Source organism: Pongo pygmaeus, chromosome 16, assembly GCF_028885625.2.
Source record: "Pongo pygmaeus isolate AG05252 chromosome 16, NHGRI_mPonPyg2-v2.0_pri, whole genome shotgun sequence".
NCBI lineage: Eukaryota > Metazoa > Chordata > Mammalia > Primates > Hominidae > Pongo > Pongo pygmaeus.
Window position 1 is genome coordinate 36374580 of NC_072389.2, and position 15896 is coordinate 36390475.

Here is a 15896-nt window from a genome sequence, read left to right on the forward strand (position 1 = left end):
AGCCCTCAACTGAGAAGGGGTCAGGAGGAAAGGTCTGTGGTTTGACCCGAGGTTCGGACATTTTGAGAGATTTCTCACTTCTATTTTTCTTTAAAATAACAGCAAAGAGAGAGGAGGGGTGTGAGGGAGCCACAGGTCTGTGGAAAGTGGAGGAGGAGGCAAAGCTAGTGGGGAGGTGTTTCCTGCAGTTTCTGTGCAGTGCAGAGGGCCTGGGTGATCCTGGGGACTGATGGGGCATGGGCTGCCCTCGTACTGTGGAGGGACTCTCACCAGGGGGCTCAGCAGTCGGGGGTAGCCATGGAGAAGGAGAAAGCTGTCAGTGGGATTTCTCCAGGGCTGGCACTTTGCCAGGTGAATACCACAAAAATGCCAGGGGAGTGTAGGGAATTGCGAACAAGTTGTAGGCACCATGGACTATGGTGGGAAAAGAAGACTAGAGGGGCTGATGGTGGCCCGGAGAGGTCAGGGAGATTTCTCCAGGAACAGCATTCTAGGCTGAGGGAGAATAAGTGCCCAGGCTGTGGATGGGGGTCTGTTTGGTGGGTTTGTGGCTGGTAGCAAGAAGCCAGCATGGCAGGAACTGAGTGACTGAGACCAGGGACAGGAAATGCCTATGGGAGCCAGCCAGGGGCCAGGCCAAGCAGGGATCTTATTCTAAATGTGACAAGAAGCCACAGGAGGGTTTTAAATAGATCAGTCTGGCTGCAGTGTGGAGATAGGCTGAATGGAGAGGAGTGGAAGCTTCCAGATAGGAGGCTACTGTGGTACTCCAGGTGGAGGGTGGAAAGTGGCCAGATTTGGAAGGCACTGTGGGTTGTTGATGAGTTTGCAGACACCTGGGATGTGGGGGGTGACCCCACATGGATGGGAAGGATGACCCCAAGGCTTCTGGTCTCAGCACCTGGTGCCATGTACTGGGTGCATAACTGAGAGGTGGGCCCTGAATCCACCCCATCCACTCTCTGGGCCCACTCACTGCCCATGCCTGCCTTTGACCAAGAGCCTCCTTCTCAGGCATCTTCTATTCCCTTGCTGTCTGGGCAGCTATAGCCTCCTGGTTTTGTTGGAGTCTGGAAAAGCCTCCAATCTGCTGCTGCTGCTTCATGGACTCCCCACATTCCCTCTCTGCAGCTCTAAGTCATCTTCCTCTGGCGGATTCCCCGGGAACACTGTCTGTCTTTCATAAGAGCTCAGGGATGACATTTATTGGCTGTTTTCAACTCTTTCCCCCCTTTCCTCTGGAGTTATGCTCCATCCTAGTCTTTTTACTTACGACAGCCAAAGTGAAACTTTCAAAATATACATTTGTACATGTTACCCCCGGCCCCACCCTAAAAGGCCTCACACAGCTTCTCATTCCTCTTTGGGAAAGACAAAACTCCTTGATGCAGCCTATGGTGCCCCTGATCCTGCCCTGCCCGGCCTGCCAGCCTCACCCTGAACCATGCTCCATCCACTCCAGCTGCCCTGGCCTTCCCTCAGGCTTTGGACTCACCACACTGCATCCCACCTCTGGGCCTTTGCATAGGCTGTGCTCTCTGCCTAGGCTGCCCTTTCATCTCCTCTTTACCTGGATAAATACTCACCCTTCAGGTCTCAGTTCAATCATCAATTTTTCAAGAAAGCACTCTTGCTTTCCCAGATTAGTTCAGGTATGCCCCGTTATAGATGCTCACCACCACCAGATGGCTCTCCTTTCTTGCACTTCTCATAATTACAATTTTATATGCACTTATGTGAAGTGCATGATAAATTCCATGAGGGAAGCATGATATGCGCTCAATAAATACTTGAGTGAGTGACTGAATGAATGAATGAATGAATGAATGAATGTGTCTCTCACATCTGTTCTCTTTACTCCATTCCTTACCTTCCCACCCTAGTACAGGTCTTTACCATTCCTGGTCTGTGGAACCAACTTCCCTGCTCCACTCCCCATGGAGCTATCTTCACAAACCCCACTTATAACTGCTCAGCATCCTTCAGTGGTTCCTGCTGGGTATAGAGGGAAGTCTAATCTCCTTTTCTTGGACTCCAACACTCCTGAGATGCAGTTCTCCCCCCTCATTCCTGGCCTGCAGGTTCCCTGAACCTCTGGAGCATTAAACATCTTCATTCCTGGCTGGTTTATTTCACTCCAAGCAGCTTTACTTTGCTACAGGACTATTTCTGGATGGTCAGTCTTGGAGAGAAAGCCCGCATCCACCATGAACCTTGGGTCCCTCTATGGTGCCAGGGCCACTTCCAGGTGCCTCAGATAAGGTTCAATGAACACTTTTGGGATTCACATCCAACCCACATTTATTGAATGCCCTCTATGTGCCAGACACAACCAAATTTATTTTTAAATTTTTCACAGCAGTTCTGAAAAGTAGGTATTATTTTCCACAATTTTATATTGAAGAAATCAAGTTTCACAAAGGGATTTGTTTGGAGTCAAATGACAAGTGGTTGGCATTCTTGGGACTACATTCAGCCTCTTCCCCCAGCTCGTGCTGCCTCCTGCCCGCCCTGCAGTGGAGAGTGAGAGGGTGGGGTGCTGTAGGGACCGTGGACTGGCTGTGGGGAGCTGTCTGCAGAAAGGGGAGGACTGCCAATCCAGGGGCAAGAGTAGAATGGAGGAGCTAGGCTCAACCTGATAAATGGCATCTACAAAAAACCCACAGCTAACATTATATTAAATGAAGAAAGATTGAAAGATTTTCCCCCAAAGATCAGGAAAAAGACAAGAATTCCCACTGTCACCACTTCTGTTCAACAGTAGACTGGAAGTTCTAGCCATGGCAATTAGGGAAGAAAAAGAAAATGGGAAACTGTCTTCATTTGCATGATTCTATATATAGAAAATCCTAAGGAATCCACCAACACACACACACGCACACACACACACAAATTATTAGAACAAATGATTTCAGGCTGAACGCAGTGGCTCATGCCTATAATCCCAGCACTTCGGGAGGTGGAGGCAGGCGGATCACCTGAGGTCAGGAGTTCAAGACCAGCCTGGCCAACATGGTGGAACCCCATCTCTACTAAAAATACAAAAATTAGCCGGGCATGGTGGCACATGCCTATAATCCCAGCTACTAGAGAGGCTGAGGCATGAGAATTGCTTGAGCCCAGGAGGCGGAGGTTGTAGTGAGCCGAGATTGCACCACTGCTCTCCAGCCTGGGCGATAGAGGGAGACTCTGTGTGAAAAAAAAAAAAAAAGAACCAATGAGTTCGGCAATGTGGCAGGGTACAAGACTGAGATACAAAAATCTATTATATTTCTATACACTAGCAATGAACAATCTGAAAGTGAAATTAAGAAAACAATTCCATTTATAATGACATCAAAAAGAATAAGATACCGAGGAACAAAAGAAGTGCAAGATTTGTAGTGGAAAACTACAAAACAATCTTGAAGGAAATTAAAGGTCTAAATAAGTGGGAAAATAGTGGAAAACTCAATATTGTTGATATGAACCCTGAGCAGATCTACAGATTCAACACAATGCCTATCAAAATTCCAGGTATTTTGTAGAAATTAACAAGCTAGTCCTAAAATTCATATGGAAATGCAAGGAACACAGAATAGCCAAAATATCCTGATTAAAGAAGAACAGGCCTGGTGCAGTGGTTCATGCCTGTAGTACCAGCACTTTGGGAGGCCAAGGCAGGTGGATTGCATGAGCCCAGGAGTTGGAGACCAGCCTGGGCAGTATGGTGAAACCCGTTGTCTACAAAAATACAAAAACTAGCCAGTTGTGGTAGCATGGGGCTGTAGTCATAGCTACTCAGAAGGCTGAGGTGGGAGGATCAATTGAGACCGGGAGGTCAAGGCTGCAGTGAGCCATGTTCACATGACTGTTACTCCAGCCTGGGTGACAGAGTGAGACCTTGGCTCAATAAACAAACAAACAAAAAACAAAGATGGAAGACCCATTCTGCCTGATTTCAAAACTTACTACAAAGCTACAGTAAACAAGACAGTATGGTCAATAGTAGGCAGGTGCTATTAAAAAAATAATAAAAAATAAAACCAGTGTGGCATTGCCATGAGGTTAGACATACAGATAGAATTGAGAGTCTGGAGGATTCTGAAAAGACAGAATAGTCTTTTCAACGAATGTTGTATACCAAATGGATATCCACATACAAATGAATGAATGTGAACCCCTTCCTTACGCCATACTCAAAGTGGATTGTAGAAACATAGTGGAACCTAATTTCTAGAAGAAAATTAAAAATTAGCCAGGTGTAATGGCACATGACTGTAGTCCTAGCTACTCGGAGGCTGAGGCTGGAGGATCACTTGAGCTCAGGAGGCCATGGCTGCAGTGAGCCATGATCATGCCACTGCACTTCAGTCTGGGTGACAGAGTGAGACCCTGTCTTAAAAAATAAGTGGATTGTAGACTTGAATGTGAGAGCTAAAACTATACAACTCCCATAAGAAAACAAAGGAGTAAATCTTAGTGCCCTTAGGCTTAGTGATGGTTTCTTGGATATAGCACCAAAAATATGGCAACAAAAGAAATAGCTAAATTGGACATCATCAAAATTGAAAACTTTTTTGCTTCAAAGGACACCATTAAAAACTGAAAATATGACCGGGCACAGTGGCTCATGCCTGTAATCCCAGCACTCTGGGAGGCCGAGGAGGCCGGATCAACTGAGGTCAGGAGTTTGGGACCAGCCTGGCCAACATGGTGAAACCCCATCTCTACTAAAAATACAAAAATTAGCCAGGCATGGTGGTGAGCGCCTATAATAATCCCAGCTACTTGGGAGGCTGAGGCAGGAGAATCACTTGAACCTGGGAGGCGGAGGTTGCAGTGAGCTGAGATTGTGCCATTGCACTCCAGCCTGGGCAACAAGAGTGAAACTCCATCTCAAAAACAAACAACAAAAAAACACCACACACACGAAATGAAAATATAACCCTAGAATGGGAGAAAATATTTGCAAATTATATGTTCAACAAGGAACTGGTATGCAGAATATATAAAAATTCTTACAACTCAGTAATAAAAAGATGAAATATTTTAAGACGACCAAAGAATTTGAATAGGCATTTCTCTATGGAAGACATGCAAATGGCCCATAAGCATATGAAAAGATACGCAGCATCATTAGACATCGGGGAAATGCAAATCAAAACTACAATGAAATGCCACTTCACCTCCACTAGGATTACTATAAACAAAAAGACATAATAACAAGTGTTGTCCTTTTGGCTTAGGATTGACTTGGCAATGCGGGCTCTTTTTTGGTTCCATATGAACTTTAAAGTAGTTTTTTCCAGTTCTGTGAAAAAAGTCATTGGTAGCTTGATGGGGATGGCATTGAATCTGTAAATTACCTTGGGCAGTATGGCCATTTTCATGATATTGATTCTTCCTACCCATGAGCATGGAGTGTTCTTCCATTTGTTTGTATCCTCTTTTATTTCATTGAGCAGTGGTTTGTAGTTCTCCTTGAAGAGGTCCTTCATGTCCCTTGTAAGTTGGATTCCTAGGTATTTTATTCTCTTTGAAGCAATTGTGAATGGGAGTTCACCCATGATTTGGCTCTCTGTCTGTCTGCTATTGATGTATAAGAATCCTTGTGATTTTTGTACATTGATTTTGTATCCTAAGACTTTGCTGAAGTTGCTTATCAGCTTAAGGAGATTTTGGGCTGAGATGATGGCGTTTTCTAGGTATACAACCATGTCATCTGCAAACAGGGACAATTTGACCTCCTCTTTTCTGAATTGAATACCTTTTTTTTCCTTCTCCTGCCTGATTGCCCTGGCCAGAACTTCCAACACTATGTTGAATAGGAGTGGTGAGAGAGGGCATCCCTGTCTTGTGCCAGTTTTCAAAAGGAATGCTTCCAGTTTTTGCCCATTCAGTATGATATTGGCTGTGGCTTTGTCATAGATAGCACAGCTGAAGGCATCACGCTACCTGACTTCAAACCATACTACAAGGCTACAGTATCCAAAACAGCATGATACTGGTACCAAAACAGAGATATAGACCGACGGAACAGAACAGAGCCCTCAGAAATAATGCCACATATCTACAACCATCTGATCTTTGACAAACCTGACAAAAACAAGAAATGGGGAAAGGATTCCCTATTTAATAAATGGTGCTGGGAAGACTGGCTAGCCATACGTAGAAAACTGAAACTGGATCCCTTCCTTACACCTATACAAAAATTAATTCAAGATGGATTAAAGACTTAAATATTAGACCTAAAACCATAAAAACCCTAGAAGAAAGCCTAGGCAATACCATTCAGGACATAGGCATGGACAAGGACTTCATATCTAAAACACCAAAAGAAATGGCAACAAAAGCCAAAATTGACAAATGGGATCTAATTAAACTAAACAGCTTCTGCACAGCAAAAGAAACTACCATCAGAGTGAACAGGCAACCTACAGGATGGGAGAAAATTTTTGCAATCTACTCATCTGACAAAGGGCTAATATCCAGAATCTACAATGAACTCAAACAAATTTACAAGAAAAAAACAAACAACCCCATCAAAAAGTGGGCAAAGGATATGAACAGACACTTCTTGAAAGAAGACATTTATGCAGCCAAAAGACATATGAAAAAATGCTCATCATCACTGGCCATCAGAGAAATGCAAATCAAAACCACAACGAGATACCATCTCACACCAGTTAGAATGGCGATCATTAAAAAGTCAGGAAACAACAGGTGCTGGAGAGGACGTGGAGAAACAGGAACACTTTTACACTGTTGGTGGGACTGTAAACCAGTTCAACCATTGTGGAAGTCAGTGTGGCGATTCCTCAGGGATCTAGAACTAGAAATTCCATTTGACCCAGCCATCCCATTACTGGGTATATACCAAAAGGATTATAAATCATGCTGCTATAAAGACACATGCACACATATATTTATTGCAGCACTATTCACAATATCAAACACTTGGAACCAAGCCAAATGTCCAGCAATGATAGACTGGATTAAGAAAATGTGGCACATATACACCATGGAATACTATGTAGCCATAAAAAATGATGAGTTCATGTCCTTTGTTGGGACATGGATGAAGCTGGAAACCATCATTCTCAGCAAACATCTCAAGGACAAAAAACCAAACACCGCATGTTCTCATTCATAGGTGGGAATTGAACAATGAGAACACATGGACACAGGAAGGGGAACATCACACACCGGGGCCAGTTGTGGGGTGGGGGGAGGGGGGAGGGATAGCATTAGGAGATATACTTAATGTTAAATGATGAGTTAATGGATGCAGCACACCAACATGGCACATGTATACATATGTAACTAACCTGCACGTTGTGCATATGTACCCTAAAACTTAAAGTATAATTTAAAAAAATTAGTGTTGTTTGGGATGTGGAAAACTTGGAACCCTCATACATTGCTGGTGGGAACATAAATTGGTGCTGGTGCCTTAAAATGTCAAACATAGTTATGACCCAGCAATTCCATACCTACGTATATACCCAAGAGAAATGAAAACATATGTCCATGCAAAAACTTATACATGGATGTTCATAGCAGCATTATTCATAATATCCCACAAGTGGGATATTATTAGCTATATTTAGTTATAAAATAGCCCAAAGTGGAAATAACCTAAATGTTTATAAATTGATGAATGGATAAATATAAAATATGTTCTAGGTAAGGTGCGGTGGCTCATGCCTGTAATGCCAACGTTTCGGAGGCTGAAGTGGGAGATTGCTTGAGGCCAGGAGCTTGAGACCAGCCTGGGCAATATAGGGAGACCCCATATCTACACAAAATTAAGAAATTAGCCTGGTGTGATGGCATGCACCTGTAGTGCCAGCTACTCAGGAAGCTGCGGTGGGAAGATCACTTGAGCCCTGGAGGTGGAGGCTGTAGTAAGCCATGGTTGCACTACTTCACTCCAGCTGGGTGACAGAGTGAGACCCTGTCTCAAAAAAAAAAAGAAGTGTTCTACCTACACAATGGAATATTATGTGGCATTAAAAAGGGAATGAGTTACTGATACATGCTACAACATGGATAAACCTTGAAAACATCATACTAAATGAAAGAAGCCAGTCACAAAGACCACATATTTTATAATTCCATTGATAGGAAATGTTTAGGATAGACAAATCTATAGAGTCAGAAAGTAGATTAGTGGTTGCTGGAGCTGGGAAGAGGATGGGAATGAAGAGTGACTGCTAATGGGACTGAGTTTCTTTTTGAGGTGGCAAAAATGTTCTACTTAGGTTATGCTAATTGTTCCACGATTCTGTGAATACAATAAAATGCACTGAACTGTATACTTTAATGGGTGACTTATATATGAATTACATCTCAATAAAGCTGTTTTTTAAAAAAAGGTCACAGAGCCCTAAACAGTTTTGTAGAAGTGAGAGGAGATGGACATGGCGGAAGGCCCTGGACACACATCTTTATCCCCTTGTGTGGCTACTTGCAGTTCCCACCAAACCAGACCCATCTCTTTGTCCCCAGAGGTGAAGTCCAGTGGACCTTGGTTTTTCACTTTAAGACCAGTTTTGGGGTCAAGGCTATTTCAACATGGCAGGTAGTAAGAGTTTAATAAATGCTTGGTGAATGAACCTACATTGCATCCATGTACAGGTCACCAGAAGTACTTAAGGCTGGAGCAGTCTCCAGGGCTGGGGAGGGGATCTCAGCAGGTTTTTAAAGGAAGGGACAGAACTTAAGAGCTCCTAAAATGTTCCTTCAGAAAAACCCTGAGTCCAGAGGAGAGTTAACTCATCCCTAACATACAGTGAGAAAAGTCTCATGTTTTCTTTAAATTCTTGTGCTGTATGCATCCTACTCAATATTTCCAGCTTGTTTTAATTTAAAAATACTGTAAATTGCCATTCAGTAAAACGGATGCTTCAGGGAGTTGTGCTGTTTATTCTTGCATCCTGGAATACCTGTGGGTGTATACTGCTATGTTGCCTCACAGGAGCTCAGTCAACAAATACCCTGAGTGCCCACTGTGTGCTTGGCGCGAGGGGTGCTGTTGCCAATGCAGGATCTGCCCTCATGGGACTTTCAGTTGAGAAATGAGTGCATAGCCCCTAGGAGCAGAAAGAGCTTGGTGGAGAGGACAGAATTATAGGGGGCAGAGTTTGGAAGCTCATAAGAACATTGCCTTAAATGAAGACCAACATTTATGCTCAGTGTTTTACTAGCAAAAAGTTGAAAACTGCCTAAATGTCTAATAGTGGAATGGCTAAACAAATTATGGTGTTACCATGTAGTAGGATATTCTGTAGCTATTTAATAATACAAGACAATAAAGGAAAAGGCTTATGATGAAATTTTATGTAAATAATCTTCAAAAAAACTATATATAGCATGGTCTCAACATGTAAAACATACTCAGAAAAAATACCAGCATAGAATGCCCCAAATGCTAGTTGACGTTGGAGGGTAGAATTATGGGGGGATTTCTCTCTCTCTCCCCAAATTTTCTGCAGTAAGTCTGGGTTATGTTATTAATAAACATCACATCTTTGATGCAGGAAGGCTAATGTGCAGCTGCATGTGGGGGCAGGGCTAGAGATGAACTTGGAGTAGGGGCTACAGAGTAGACCGGGGAGGAAGGGCTAGAGATGGAGATGCGGGTGCCATCTTCCTACAGGAGAGGTCAAAACAAACCCTGAGTGGTCACTGAGGGAGCCCGTGAAGAAACCGCAGAGGTCTGAGGAGTCTCGGAGGGCAGGAGGAGGAATTGGAGTCAGGGATGAGGAGAGTTCAAGTGTCATGGAGCTGGGCAGGGATTCTAGGCAGAGTAATATCTAGAAATCCTTGGAAGTCAAGGAGAGAGGTTGAAGGAGGAGCCCTCAGTGTAAAACCTTGTCTCCTTCCTACAGTGGTGAGGTTAGATTTAAATGAGATATAGGAGAGTGATTAGCTATGCAGGCTCTGGAGTTGGGCAGACCAGTTCAAACCTCAGTTTCAGAACTTACAGATAAGTGACCTTGGAAATACTTTCTTAGCTCTCTGAAACTGTTTCCCCATCTGTTAAATGGAAACAATAGAAACCATTAGGTTATTTTTTGGATTAGATGAATAATGCATGGAAAGTGCTTTGCATAATGCTTGGCACATATATGTACTACTATTTTTTTAAGAGACAGAATCTTACTTAGTCACCCATAGCTCATGTGACCTCAAACTTCTAGACTCAAATGATCCTCTGTCACTTCAGCCTCCACCATGCCTAATTAAAAAAAAATTTTTTTCTAAAGATAGGGTCTTGCTATGCTGCCCAGGCTGACTGTGTACTAACTGGATGATGTCTATTATTATTGGTTTACTACAGTTGTTAATATTATGCAAAATATCTTTGATCTATAAAGAGCTCCTCCTGGTCCTTTGGGCAGGGCTTTCTGAGGGGAAGACGACCTCTGGGATGCTCATCCTGCCCTCTTCCCCTCTCATCCCCAGCTGTCCCCTCTGCCACCATGAGGAACATTTTCAAAAGGAACCAGGAGCCTATTGTGGCTCCTGCCACCACTACCGTCATGATACCCGTTAGACCCATGGACAACTCCACCGAGAGTGGGGGTGCTGGGGAGAGCCAGGAGGACATGTTTGCCAAACTGAAGGAGAAGTTCTTCAATGAGATAAACAAGATTCCCTGTGAGTGCCCCTGGTGGCTGAGAGGTTAGGGCAAGTCTAGAGTCTGGGAGAGGTGAAGAAGGGTGGGGATACCACTGGGATGTGATTGGCTGGGCTCTTTCCTAATGCTTAGATTTCAGGCTGGGTTTTTGGAGAGCCCCTGCAGGAATTGGGGAGGGGAAAGAAGGGTTTGCCACTAATGTGGCAAGCAAGGGGGTTTATGTGCATCAACTTCTCAGGGGAAGAAAAGTTCTTATAACTTAAAAAACTGTCCAAAGATGAAACCAAAAGGCGATGAAAAATTATGAAATATAAGTTACTATTCAAGTTTGCCAATAATACTTTGAAATTTATTTTGCAAGATAGAAAATAAAAGCCCTCTCTGCTTTTGAATTTCTGGCAGAGGCTGTATAGGAGACCCTAGACATGCAGTTTAAGGGGGAGCAGCCACACTAGTGGGAGATGGTGCTTCAGAACCACAGAGAGCAGCCCAGGACCCATCCCCAGTTGGGTTTTGCAAAGCCCAGCAGCAGTCTAGGTCTAGACTCAATCTTAAGTCCACTCCATGGACCCACAGCTGGAGCGGCAAATGAAAACCACCCAGAACCTGGTGGACTCCTACATGGCCATTGTCCACAAGACCGTGTGGGATCTCATGGTTGGTGTCACACCCAAGACCATCATGCACATCATGATCAACAATGTGCATGCACCGCCTCATAGGGGCAGGCGGCTCCTGTGGCACTGGGGATGCAGGTGGCCATGTTGGCCTGGGGGAGATGCTGACCAGCCCTATGGGACCAGGTCCAGGGAGGGAGGCATGGTCCAGACCAGAGCTGTCTCATAGAAATACAACGTGGGACGGGGGACAGTGGCCCATGCCTGTAATCCCAGCATTTTGGGAGGCCAAGGCAAGAGGATAGCTTGAACCCAGGAGTTCGAGACCAGCTTGGGCAACATAGTGAGACCTGGTCTCTAAACAAAAATTTTTAAAAATAGCTGGGCTTGGTGGTGGCAATTGCCTATAGTCTTAGCTACTCGACAAACTGACTTTGGAGGATCACTTTGAGCCCAAGAGATTGAGGCTACAGTGAGTGGTGATCTTGCCCACTGTACTCTAGCCCAGTGACACAGTGAGATCCTATCTCCAAAAAAACATTTTTAAGAAATTGAGTAGACTGGTGTCCTGGTGGCATGACAGGTCCTGGGTCCCCTCCCAGATCTGTGACCTTGGACAGGTGACTTTTCCTTTGGATCTGTGTCCCTATCTGAGTGAGAAAAGGACAGTGGGGAGGCAGATCTTTGAGTCTCAGCAGTGTAGAAGCCACATCTGAAAAGCCATACTCAGGGCTCCAAGTCCAGCACACAGTCCCAGCAGGGCCCGGCAGGAGGCCAGGGCAGCACAGGCATCAGGTCCCAACCTCCTTCCCTCTTTGCCCACTCTCAGACCAAGGAGTTCATCTTCTCAGAGCTGCTGTCCAACCTGTACTCACGTGGGGACCAGAACACGCTGATGGAAGAGTCGGCAGAGCAAGCACAGTGGCACGATGAGATACTGTGCATGTACCACGTGCTGAAGGAGGCACTCAGCATCATCATCAACACAACCACCATCAGCACACACATGGGGGCCCATGGACAACTCCTGGCTGCAGGTGCAGAGCGTCCTTGCCAGATGCAGGTACCAAGGCTGGCTCCCACGGCCCCAAAGCCCCCCAGCCCCCAAGGCTGAGCCTGGGGACTCTTGAAACAGGCTCCGTGCCCAAGCTGGTAGACTTGGGTGCTCCCTGGAGCCATCACAGAGCTCATGGTTTATGGTGTAAGGGCTGAGAGCTTGGAGGGGGTTGTGTGTGGGGCTGTACTTTGAGGCGGCCAGAAGCCTAGGATAGTCCTCCTGGGCACACCGTACCTGTTGGGCAGACTGAGTCATACTGCCAGGGCAGGGCATTCAGCTCCCAGCCTGGGAGTGCTGAGAGCCAAATCCACTGCAGAGCAGGGGTGATAGTCAGGGTCCTACCTCATCTATCTGTCGGCAATCCAGTGGTGATCTAGTACAAAACCTTGAGAGATCCATACACATGGTCAACCCACAACACACCTCACAGGCCAGGCAGGAAACACAGGCCCCTTCCCTCACTCCCAGGTACCATCATAGCTGCTAGGGTGTGACTGAAGGCAGGGTCCCTGGCCCCCGCTGAAGCACTATTGCCAGCCAGCAGGCTCACTGACCTTGGCGTGTTGCTCCTAGAGGTCACCTCTGCTATTCAGCCAAGGGGACCACAGTGCCTGCTGGCCCAGCTGACCTCCAACCAGCAAGCCCACCCACCTCCCCTGCCATGGACTCTCCCTCTTCTGCTTTTCCCAGCAGGAAGGGCCCAGCCTCACCTATGTGACCTGCAACCCCCAAGCTGAGGCTCCCCTCTTAGACTTATAAGTCTATAGCCAGTGACATCCAGCTGCCTGCCCTTTTCCTCCCCCAGGGACCCTTCAAGCGTTCCTGGGCTTTCTGACCACCCAGAGGGGGCTCCGGCGATCACTCCAGCCATCCATCCCTTTTAGCTTCATCATCCTGGTTCAAGCAGCGTTCCTTCTCTATCAGGCCTGGTGGCTGTTGCGTTGGGCTCCCCAAGTCAAGAGATGGCCCTGGACAAGTGGGTTGGAAGACAGGGTGACCAGAGAAGAGGGAAGCCCAAAGGGGCTGAGCATCAGTCTTAACAGTGGGTGCACTTGGTGCCGTGGAAGAGGCCAGCATGTGTGGGGTGGGGAGGGCTGCCACAGCCCCCAGGCACTACCTGTGAAACTCCGGCTCCTCCCTCTGTCTTCCTCCCCTTTCCCTTCCAACCCCTCTTTTCCAGGAACCTTGCCACACCCGCACGTGCGCCCTTCCCTCCCTGGCCCTCCCACAGCTGCTGTGGCACACCTGTGCTCTGCACTTGCCTCACCAGCTCTCTGCTCGCTTTTCTCTCTCCTGTTTTCTCTCTGCTTTCTCTCCAACTGCCAGCCGATCGGGTCAGGCAAGTCCATCCCGTCCTGAGAGCCCTAGGCCCCCCTTTGACCTCTAAACAGATCCCTCCTCTTCTCGGAGACCTCCCTTTCCATGCCTGCCTGGGTAGCTGTTCTGTGACTTGGCAGTGGCTCCCCCAGCCCCAAAGCCAGCCTCCTTCATCTGTGACTTAGTCTGTTGTAGTGGTGGGCTGAGACATCCAGGTGTGACCATTGCTGAAAACTTGTGCCCCCCTCTGTGGTATGCCCCTGCCCTGTTCTAGAAATATCTATAAATACCCATATATATACATATATATATATGTATACACACACACACATACACACACACCCCTACATGTGGCCGACCGCCTTGCCTCTAGCGCTGGGAATCAGTCACCAAGCTGTCCTTTTGGAGTCTTGTGGCCAAATAAGAGAAAGCTGTCCTCCGACATTGCCCCTCCAAAGTGCGCCACCTCCAGTGAGCTTCCCTGTCACGCTCTGCCTATGGAGAGCCAGCCCCCCGCCATCCCTCCCACCCCCCCACAAAGCATGGGAGTGCTGTGCAGGCAGCTGTGTGGCCTGACAGTCTCTACCAGTCCTGCTGTCCCTTGGCTGAGAATCAAACCTATTTCTGGATGACAGGGAAGTGTGGACTCTGCTGGCTGTGTTTTCTGTGGAGCTCAGGGGAAGGGAAAGGCCAAGCCATTTGTAGGGTGCTGTTGGGAGTGGTGAAAAGGTGCTGTTGGGAGTGGTGCTAGGGTGCTGTTGGGAGGGTGCTGTTGGGAGTGGTGTTGGGTGCTGTTGGGAGTGGTGAAGATGCCATATCCTTTCCAAGGGACACTTTTCCTGGAAAGCCCCTGCAGCTTAGCTGGCTCTTATCCTGTGAAGCCAGCTCTGGCCACCAGGGGGCAGGGCCATGAACTCAGCCTGGAGGGAGCCTGCAGGGCAGCCAGCACTCTGGAGGGACAGACAGAACAGGCCATCAGGTGCAGACTGGAGAGGTAGGCAATGGGATAGAAGGGAAGATGCCTGGGGTGGGTGGAAGTCAGTGCCCTTAGGTGCTGGTACCTGTCTTCCCTGCCACCGCTGCATCAGGCTTCTAGGCCTTTGGCTGTCAGTGCCGGACTGCACCCCATAGGCTACATGGCAGTCACCGTGGAATCCCCCAGGTGCCACCAGGCAGCATACAGGTAACACGCCTGGAAGGTCCCCAACAGCCTAGCTGGACATGCTCAAGACACTCTGGGACTCCTTGTTTGGTGGCACAAACTCCAGGACCCAGTGAGGGAAATGGGAACACACCAGGCTGAGCAGTTTGGCTAAATCCGTTTTATTCCAAAATAAAAAGCAAAATAAACAGGAGTTGCATCACCAGGGAGCCACGACCCCATCCCCGCCTCCTTCCTCTGTCCTATGCTAGCAATAAATAAGTTTCCCAGCCACAAATAATTATTAGAACCTCCTCCCCATGTGCCAGCTCCAACCTCAGCTAGGTATGATACAGGGGCGGCCCTACCCTCTGGAATATACAAAACCTTACACAGACACAATATGTACACTGGGGAAGGGTGGCCACCCCAGCAGCCTGTGCCCTCGCCTGGTCCACAGTTAGCCCCACTGTCCTGCCTCTCTGAATAAGAAGGAAGCCCCACTGAGGGAAAAGTTGCTATTGTGAGAGTAATGGGGCCATCAGGCCTCCTCCAAACAAACCACCTCCACCAGCCTCTGGCTCTTAAATAGCAATCATCACCATCCAGAAATTTAGGAACTCAGCCCTGGTCAAGGTGGCAAAGGGTCTGTTTGTCTTTCCCCATTAGACAGAGGTCTTGTCCTGCTACCCTAATTGTAAAGGGGTGCCTGGGAAGGGGTGGTAGGGACATGGTGGCAGTGGAGACTCCAGCCCCACTTCTCCAGGCTTTGCTGACAGGGGCCTGCTTTTAATTTTTATTTTTATTCCATGACTTTGAAAAAAAATTACATAAGTTCTTCTCCATAACTTTTTTTGTAACTTTTCATAAAACTTTTTCTACTTTTTTCCCACAAGTTTTTTTGCCACAACTTTTTTTACATTTTTTAATCCCATAAATTTTTCACCCCATAACTTTTTTTAATCCCATAACTTTTTTATTTTGTGTTCTTTTAATAAATACTTGCATAGTTGTATTACAATTTTGTAAAAATGAAACATATTATCTCAATGCAAGCATGCCCAGCATTTGCACAGTATCAATACCTTTAATACTATAGTTTTCAAGAAACACAAAATAAAATTTTAAGGCAAAAAC

The 15896-nt window shown here is 46.6% G+C and overlaps 1 protein-coding gene across 1 annotated transcript in view; it reads left to right on the forward strand.

The window, feature by feature from the left end:
- Positions 1-12358, forward strand: part of LOC134738216 (dynamin-1-like) — a 39631-nt gene extending 27273 nt beyond the window's left edge. The window contains exon 2 of the mRNA XM_063652345.1: positions 12074-12358. Within this exon, the coding sequence (XP_063508415.1) occupies positions 12074-12358 (285 nt within the window). The remainder of the gene's footprint in view (positions 1-12073) is intronic.
- The last annotated feature ends 3538 nt before the right edge of the window (positions 12359-15896 follow it).